This window comes from Necator americanus, chromosome X, assembly GCF_031761385.1.
Source record: "Necator americanus strain Aroian chromosome X, whole genome shotgun sequence".
Taxonomy (NCBI): Eukaryota; Metazoa; Nematoda; class Chromadorea; order Rhabditida; family Ancylostomatidae; genus Necator; species Necator americanus.
The window spans coordinates 17304672-17313667 of NC_087376.1; the positions used below are offsets into that span (position 1 = coordinate 17304672).

Consider the following 8996-nt stretch of genomic DNA (forward strand, 5'->3'; position numbering starts at 1 on the left):
TATTTCGCTATCTGAGACGATAGAAATTTGTCCGATATGTCCATACATATTGTATATTACTGATCTGCCAAGGCGTATTGCCATGAGAATACCAACTAGTTCTAGTCATGGAGTAGTTTGCCGGCACTTTTTTTGGTGAAAGTTTTGTTTTTCCACTGATTAACGTAGAGACAGTGTCAGTAACAGTACATTGAAGATATGCGCATGTTGCTATCGCCACATTGCTAGCGTCGGCGAATACCCACAGGCGCATTTTGCTACCTTGTTGAGAGATGGATCTGGGGACGGAGATTACTGCGTTATTGACGTTTTCGCAAAGTTTGTTCCATCGTTCACAGATGGATGGATCAAGTGCGTCTCTCCATTCTAGATCTTTGTGTTCAAACACTTCTCTCATCATTGCTTTAAGTTTGACTAATAGAGGTCCAGCGAGTCCGATAGGATCATAAACCGAGTTTAGTTGACTCACGATCTCCTTTTTTTGTTAGTTGACTGACTGGTCGGAAATGTGTCGTAACTTTGAAATAATCTCGGATTGTACTGTAGTTGACATCAAGAAATTTCAAAGGACCATTTTCCAGTCTATCACGAATCGGTATTTGAGAGTTAACCTCATTCGAATTTGATAGGTAATCCCTAAAATTCATACCGATTTTCGCGAGTAGTATCTTAGATTCTCGATACTTTTGTATAGCTTCCTCTGCAGTGTCGGCAGTCATCATGATATTATCAACGTACAGGTTTTTGCCAACTTCAGCGGCAAGATCTGTGTTTTGGCTGTTCAAGAATGCCGTCAAGCGCATATTGAGAACGCTTGGAGATGCTGTTACTCTGAAGGGTAGTCTTTTGAACCTGAATTATACCAGATTATCTCTGGTTGGTGGAAGGTTCATGTTTTTCAGCCACAAAAATCTGCACAAGTCTCTATTTGAGAAGACTAAGTGGATTTGAGTGAAAGCAGCTTCAATGTCGCAAATCAGAATGATTTTGTTGCACCTTGATGCTAACAAAATGTCGTGAATTTTGTTAATGAATGACTCTCCTTTGTGGATTACGTCATTTAACGAAAGCTTTCCCTTTCGTTTTGGGGAAGCATCAGAAACTATTCTCAAAGGCGTTTTCTTGTTTGCTTTCCAAACGGCTGAATGCGGCATGTAGTAGACTTCTACAGCGCTAGTTTCAGCGTCTTCGAAATGCTAGATAAATTCGGCTTCCTCGTAATTTTTGAGGATTTTGTTGTACCACTCACGTTGTGATGGTTTTGCTGAAGCGTCTTTTGCAGTGATTCCAGGCGGCGAATAGCTACAGCGTAGTTATTCTCAAGTTAAGAAATGTTTTCTTTCGAAGGAAATGGAGCAATTATGCGTCCTTGTTCGAACGAAATTTTCTTTGAATATTCATCAAGGTATTTGTGGATCATGTCGTCTTTTTGACAATCTTGTGCTGATATACCGAGACCTTCGAGTTCGAACATTTTTCTCAAAATCTCTTGTTCGCTGTTTTCATGTACAGTAGTGGGTCCGTAGCACAGATTATCTTTTTTGTTCTTTGCATCAACAACTTCTTTCCCGTAAATTGCAGGTCCGAATACGGTTTTCGCGATATGTAGACCACTGAGAGTCTTTACCATGTGAGAAGGACCAGTTACAAGATCATGATAGTAGTCTAGCTAGTCCTACTAAGATATGTGGGGTTTGGTGTTCCCCTATAAGCTTTGTATTTGCCAGACAAATGTTGTTTTCTTTGAGAAATTCGATGTCGACTGCGCTTAAGTTTACGCTTGGAAATCCGTCTGCGATCACGGGTTTAGTCTGAATTCTCATGTTGATGACTTCACCGTAGACCGTGCTAATTCTTATATGTACTATATGACTTTTGAAGCTCTCAATATGTCTACCAATTCCGGACATAGCGCATATCTAAGTGGTCTCTCGAGGTAGGCCAAAACGTTCGACTAGTGACTCTCCAATCACCGTTTTCAGAATCAAAGAAAAAGAGCACTTTCTCAAATTCTTTCTTATTGCAATTCCAAGTGTTCCCTTCACTCGTCATAAGACCTAACTGGGATGCGTTACTTATTGTTTCTGTATCTGAAGATAATATCTCAGCACCCGCGTAAGTATTATTCGACGTCACCTTTCCTCCGTCGTTATGATTTGCCGGATTTTTCCGGTCGCGATTCGGTGCGTATATCGGTCTTGGGTTATTCTGACCACTTATATTCCTTTGACTTGAATTCCATGCTGGCACCTGATTTTCCTGCTGCTTTGTTTCTTTCTTAAGGCATAGACTAGGATGGTGCTTTTGTCCACATTGGGAACAGTCTGGTTTCTGACAATCAAAGCTGGTGTGGTTGAGTGAACAGCATTTCCAGCATCTGTTATCATCTTTTATTATTTTGCGCCGACTGTTGTGGTCAGTCACCGTTCTGCACAACATTGGTGGATGATTACCCTTGTGGCAAAATAAGCACCACTCACTGGCTAAAAGTCGCTGACTGGTACACTTCTCTTTTGAAGTACTCACTTTATTGTTTATTGAGTGACCCAATCTGTTTTCGATATAACCTTTTGCGGCAACTTCTTTCTTTTTCTGCGCCAGAAGGTCCTCGATTGTTTGTTGCTGAAGTGCTTGGCCAGATATCAGAACAGGTTTTATGATGTCCTGTGGGAATTTCGCTATGATGGTTTCACACCATTTGGGGTCACATGTATTTCGCACATCATATCCTGTCGATATCATTTGATTGACCAGAACTTGAATTTGATCAAGATCAGATGAACAGCCGTCTGCGGAGTTGTTTGCTGGTCTCATATTGACCAGTTTTTGGACTATTTGAGACCTATTTGTGGTTTTATTGCAGTATGTTTCCTGCAATGTTTTTTATGATCCAGTCGTAGTTTTCTGGAATTAGTTTTATGCCTTTTATGGCAATTTGAGCTCTGCCTCTCAAGCTTTCCTTGAGTAGCAGTATTTTTTCTATGACATCTAGCTCTTTGCTTTTGTGAACTATTGTCTCGAAAATCGCCCAGTATTCGGCGAAATCTTCAGCATCTCCGTGAAATTTCGGTAGAGATGCTTGAGGAGGTTTTATCGATCGATAACGGAATTGTTCTGTATGATTCTGTACCGAGTCGACTGAATTTAGGAACCCTGATTTTGAAGTGCTCGGTTCACTCTCATTATGGTTGCTATTTTGTTCTCCATCGTCATTTTGTGTGTTTTGGGTTTCTACCTCATCTGAATTTTGCTTTTCACCCCTTGTACAGCAGGCAGTGTTTCGTGAAGTTAACATGAATATGAAGTCATTTGCCTCTGCTATAGCTATTTGCAATTGAGATTCATCTTCAATTTGCTCTATTTCGAGCATTAAATCTTTTTTCTCAGATTTATTTTTACAGTTTTTGTACTCGTCCCTTATTTCATTGTACAATTTTTGCAGATTTTCTCTGCCATCTCTAATGTGCCTGATACCGCTCTTTAAGAGGGTAATTGCTGACCTACATTTTTCGTAGCTCTCTTCGTCTACAGTAGGATAATCAGCCTTTGTTGTGCACAACACCGCTACTAACTTGTGTCCCAAAATCCGTCGCAAACCGTCGGAATTCTTGGAAGCGGTCAAAATTAAATTTTGAAAGTACCATTCGAAAGTAAATGAGCTGCTGATTTCAAATATACTTCGAGAATTCACTTTAAACAAATGTGTGGCCTTGAAACGAGCAAAGTTTCCTCGAGCCCCGTTAATTACTTTCACACCACCGCAATCCTTCCATTGGCACATCCCCCGGATACATCTCCATGGAAGGAAGGGCTGTTCATAGGATTTCCGCTTATTTCTCGAAATTGGACAAAATGTTTATTACGCTGCTGTTTTTACAAATAAGAACTCTTTAGAATTCTCGTCACCTTTCATTTATCGCCAGAGGAGTCACCTATCGAAGGTGTGAGATGCCTGGCAGACCGTGCCTGGGCCGCGATAACCATTCCAGCTATAGAATATCGCCTGCCCTATAAGAGGGCGGAGTCAGTGTTGAAATTTTGAAGTTTGTAAATAAAAGTGAATTCAACATCATTCGAAAGAGCGTCTCTTTGTGAAAAGAACTAGCTATTTGAGGTACTGAAAGAATTCACAGAGGCTGCAAAAATTTCTGTTTGTGAAAACAGACGAAAATTTCCCCAATTTGGTCACTTGAAAATCACGTCTAGTCTCTCATCCAATGTTAGCGCCTAATTCACTTCTCGTAAAGGAAGAAGAGTTCTAGGCAAGTACCGAATCGCGAGACTTAAGCGTTCATTCTAAGCTGTTGACAGCTGTTCAAAAATTGGACCAAATAACGAAATAGAGTAATGTTGTAGGTTTGACACTGGAAAAACTAGACATTTTCAAAACTAGAAGCTTACAATATAAACTATTGTCAAGTACAAGTTGTTTGCTGAAAAATTTCCGAAGAGATTTTTCACAGCTTGGAAAGTATGGCTTTCGTTAACCTTCGATGGAGCACTTTCGTGAATTTCTGAAGAGAATGGAAATTTCGAATCAACACATGATGTGAGGTACCAAAATGCTCTAAATAACCTCTTGATTACGGATGTAATAAACATTTTGTCCAATTTCGAGAAATAAGCGGAAATCCTATGAACAGCCCTTCCTTCCATGGAGATGTATCCGGGGGATGTGCCAATGGAAGGATTGCGGTGGTGTGAAAGTAATTAACGGGGCTCGAGGAAACTTTGCTCGTTTCAAGGCCACACATTTGTTTAAAGTGAATTCTCGAAGTATATTTGAAATCAGCAGCTCATTTACTTTCGAATGGTACTTTCAAAATTTAATTTTGACCGCTTCCAAGAATTCCGACGGTTTGCGACGGATTTTGGGACACAAGTTAGTAGCGGTGTTGTGCACAACAAAGGCTGATTATCCTACTGTAGACGAAGAGAGCTACGAAAAATGTAGGTCAGCAATTACCCTCTTAAAGAGCGGTATCAGGCACATTAGAGATGGCAGAGAAAATCTGCAAAAATTGTACAATGAAATAAGGGACGAGTACAAAAACTGTAAAAATAAATCTGAGAAAAAAGATTTAATGCTCGAAATAGAGCAAATTGAAGATGAATCTCAATTGCAAATAGCTATAGCAGAGGCAAATGACTTCATATTCATGTTAACTTCACGAAACACTGCCTGCTGTACAAGGGGTGAAAAGCAAAATTCAGATGAGGTAGAAACCCAAAACACACAAAATGACGATGGAGAACAAAATAGCAACCATAATGAGAGTGAACCGAGCACTTCAAAATCAGGGTTCCTAAATTCAGTCGACTCGGTACAGAATCATACAGAACAATTCCGTTATCGATCGATAAAACCTCCTCAAGCATCTCTACCGAAATTTCACGGAGATGCTGAAGATTTCGCCGAATACTGGGCGATTTTCGAGACAATAGTTCACAAAAGCAAAGAGCTAGATGTCATAGAAAAAATACTGCTACTCAAGGAAAGCTTGAGAGGCAGAGCTCAAATTGCCATAAAAGGCATAAAACTAATTCCAGAAAACTACGACTGGATCATAAAAAACATTGCAGGAAACATACTGCAATAAAACCACAAATAGGTCTCAAATAGTCCAAAAACTGGTCAATATGAGACCAGCAAACAACTCCGCAGACGGCTGTTCATCTGATCTTGATCAAATTCAAGTTCTGGTCAATCAAATGATATCGACAGGATATGATGTGCGAAATACATGTGACCCCAAATGGTGTGAAACCATCATAGCGAAATTCCCACAGGACATCATAAAACCTGTTCTGATATCTGGCCAAGCACTTCAGCAACAAACAATCGAGGACCTTCTGGCGCAGAAAAAGAAAGAAGTTGCCGCAAAAGGTTATATCGAAAACAGATTGGGTCACTCAATAAACAATAAAGTGAGTACTTCAAAAGAGAAGTGTACCAGTCAGCGACTTTTAGCCAGTGAGTGGTGCTTATTTTGCCACAAGGGTAATCATCCACCAATGTTGTGCAGAACGGTGACTGACCACAACAGTCGGCGCAAAATAATAAAAGATGATAACAGATGCTGGAAATGCTGTTCACTCAACCACACCAGCTTTGATTGTCAGAAACCAGACTGTTCCCAATGTGGACAAAAGCACCATCCTAGTCTATGCCTTAAGAAAGAAACAAAGCAGCAGGAAAATCAGGTGCCAGCATGGAATTCAAGTCAAAGGAATATAAGTGGTCAGAATAACCCAAGACCGATATACGCACCGAATCGCGACCGGAAAAATCCGGCAAATCATAACGACGGAGGAAAGGTGACGTCGAATAATACTTACGCGGGTGCTGAGATATTATCTTCAGATACAGAAACAATAAGTAACGCATCCCAGTTAGGTCTTATGACGAGTGAAGGGAACACTTGGAATTGCAATAAGAAAGAATTTGAGAAAGTGCTCTTTTTCTTTGATTCTGAAAACGGTGATTGGAGAGTCACTAGTCGAACGTTTTGGCCTACCTCGAGAGACCACTTAGATATGCGCTATGTCCGGAATTGGTAGACATATTGAGAGCTTCAAAAGTCATATAGTACATATAAGAATTAGCACGGTCTACGGTGAAGTCATCAACATGAGAATTCAGACTAAACCCGTGATCGCAGACGGATTTCCAAGCGTAAACTTAAGCGCAGTCGACATCGAATTTCTCAAAGAAAACAACATTTGTCTGGCAAATACAAAGCTTATAGGGGAACACCAAACCCCACATATCTTAGTAGGACTAGCTAGACTACTATCATGATCTTGTAACTGGTCCTTCTCACATGGTAAAGACTCTCAGTGGTCTACATATCGCGAAAACCGTATTCGGACCTGCAATTTACGGGAAAGAAGTTGTTGATGCAAAGAACAAAAAAGATAATCTGTGCTACGGACCCACTACTGTACATGAAAACAGCGAACAAGAGATTTTGAGAAAAATGTTCGAACTCGAAGGTCTCGGTATATCAGCACAAGATTGTCAAAAAGACGACATGATCCACAAATACCTTGATGAATATTCAAAGAAAATTTCGTTCGAACAAGGACGCATAATTGCTCCATTTCCTTCGAAAGAAAACATTTCTTAACTTGAGAATAACTACGCTGTAGCTATTCGCCGCCTGGAATCACTGCAAAAGACGCTTCAGCAAAACCATCACAACGTGAGTGGTACAACAAAATCCTCAAAAATTACGAGGAAGCCGAATTTATCTAGCATTTCGAAGACGCTGAAACTAGCGCTGTAGAAGTCTACTACATGCCGCATTCAGCCGTTTGGAAAGCAAACAAGAAAACGCCTTTGAGAATAGTTTCTGATGCTTCCCCAAAACGAAAGGGAAAGCTTTCGTTAAATGACGTAATCCACAAAGGAGAGTCATTCATTAACAAAATTCACGACATTTTGTTAGCATCAAGGTGCAACAAAATCATTCTGATTTGCGACATTGAAGCTGCTTTCACTCAAATCCACTTAGTCTTCTCAAATAGAGACTTGTGCAGATTTTTGTGGCTGAAAAACATGAACCTTCCACCAACCAGAGATAATCTGGTATAATTCAGGTTCAAAAGACTACCCTTCAGAGTAACAGCATCTCCAAGCGTTCTCAATATGCGCTTGACGGCATTCTTGAACAGCCAAAACACAGATCTTGCCGCTGAAGTTGGCAAAAACCTGTACGTTGATAATATCATGATGACTGCCGACACTGCAGAGGAAGCTATACAAAAGTATCGAGAATCTAAGATACTACTCGCGAAAATCGGTATGAATTTTAGGGATTACCTATCAAATTCGAATGAGGTTAACTCTCAAATACCGATTCGTGATAGACTGGAAAATGGTCCTTTGAAATTTCTTGATGTCAACTACAGTACAATCCGAGATTATTTCAAAGTTACGACACATTTCCGACCAGTCAGTCAACTAACAAAAAAAGGAGATCGTGAGTCAACTAAACTCGGTTTATGATCCTATCGGACTCGCTGGACCTCTATTAGTCAAACTTAAAGCAATGATGAGAGAAGTGTTTGAACACAAAGATCTAGAATGGAGAGACGCACTTGATCCATCCATCTGTGAACGATGGAACAAACTTTGCGAAAACGTCAATAACGCAGTAATCTCCGTCCCCAGATCCATCTCTCAACAAGGTAGCAAAATGCGCCTGTGGGTATTCGCCGACGCTAGCAATGTGGCGATAGCAACATGCGCATATCTTCAATGTACTGTTACTGACACTGTCTCTACGTTAATCAGTGGAAAAACAAAACTTTCACCAAAAAAAGTGCCGGCAAACTACTCCATGACTAGAACTAGTTGGTATTCTCATGGCAATACGCCTTGGCAGATCAGTAATATACAATATGTATGGACATATCGGACAAATTTCTATCGTCTCAGATAGCGAAATAGCTTTGTGGTGGGTGAAATCAGCAAAAAAAACTACCCATATTTGTTGCAAATCAACGCGAAAGAATAAACAACCTGCGGGACCAACTCAAAACAGATGGCATTCCCTCAGGTTTTTTCCATGTTGATACTTCACACAACCCAGCTGATGCGGGTACTCGTGGACTTACAACTCAAGAAATCAATAATCATGACTGGGTGAGAGGACCACGCTGGTTAGAACAAAGCTCAGGCACATGGCCGTTAAAGTTCATCGATACAATCACAGAAGTGGCCAACACAAAAGAAGAGTGTGCGATTTCCATAAACGTAATTGCTAAAGTTTAAAAGAAGACTAGGAATGATCTTATGGATTTGGCGCGATTTTTCATACTCAAAAAAGCATTGCGAACAATGGCAACAGTTGGGGAAGTTCTCAAGCAGTGGTCATTATCTACGGAAAAAGGTAGATCTACTGTTATAAGCCTCAAAAAGGTCCATGATTTTGATTCTGATAGCGAAGTAACATCATCAGATATGGAACTCGCCGAGGAAATTCTGATAG

General features: G+C 40.4%; 4 protein-coding genes across 4 annotated transcripts; 2 read left to right on the forward strand and 2 right to left on the reverse strand.

The window, feature by feature from the left end:
• Positions 1–443: 443 nt before the first annotated feature.
• On the reverse strand, positions 444–803 carry RB195_023748 (uncharacterized protein; the record flags this gene model as incomplete). Its single annotated transcript, XM_064211283.1, has 1 exon — positions 444–803. The coding sequence occupies one exon, from the start codon at positions 801–803 to the stop codon at positions 444–446; it is 360 nt and encodes a 119-aa protein (XP_064067164.1).
• Positions 804–1324: 521 nt separating this feature from the next.
• Positions 1325–1630, reverse strand: RB195_023749 (uncharacterized protein; the record flags this gene model as incomplete). The annotated part of the gene is made up of 1 exon (XM_064211284.1): positions 1325–1630. The coding sequence occupies one exon, from the start codon at positions 1628–1630 to the stop codon at positions 1325–1327; it is 306 nt and encodes a 101-aa protein (XP_064067165.1).
• A 5194-nt stretch (positions 1631–6824) lies between these two features.
• On the forward strand, positions 6825–7130 carry RB195_023750 (uncharacterized protein; the record flags this gene model as incomplete). The annotated part of the gene is made up of 1 exon (XM_064211285.1): positions 6825–7130. One exon carries the CDS (start codon positions 6825–6827, stop codon positions 7128–7130), a length of 306 nt encoding a protein of 101 aa, XP_064067166.1.
• Positions 7131–7651: 521 nt separating this feature from the next.
• On the forward strand, positions 7652–8011 carry RB195_023751 (uncharacterized protein; the record flags this gene model as incomplete). Its single annotated transcript, XM_064211286.1, has 1 exon — positions 7652–8011. The coding sequence occupies one exon, from the start codon at positions 7652–7654 to the stop codon at positions 8009–8011; it is 360 nt and encodes a 119-aa protein (XP_064067167.1).
• Between the last annotated feature and the right edge of the window lie 985 nt (positions 8012–8996).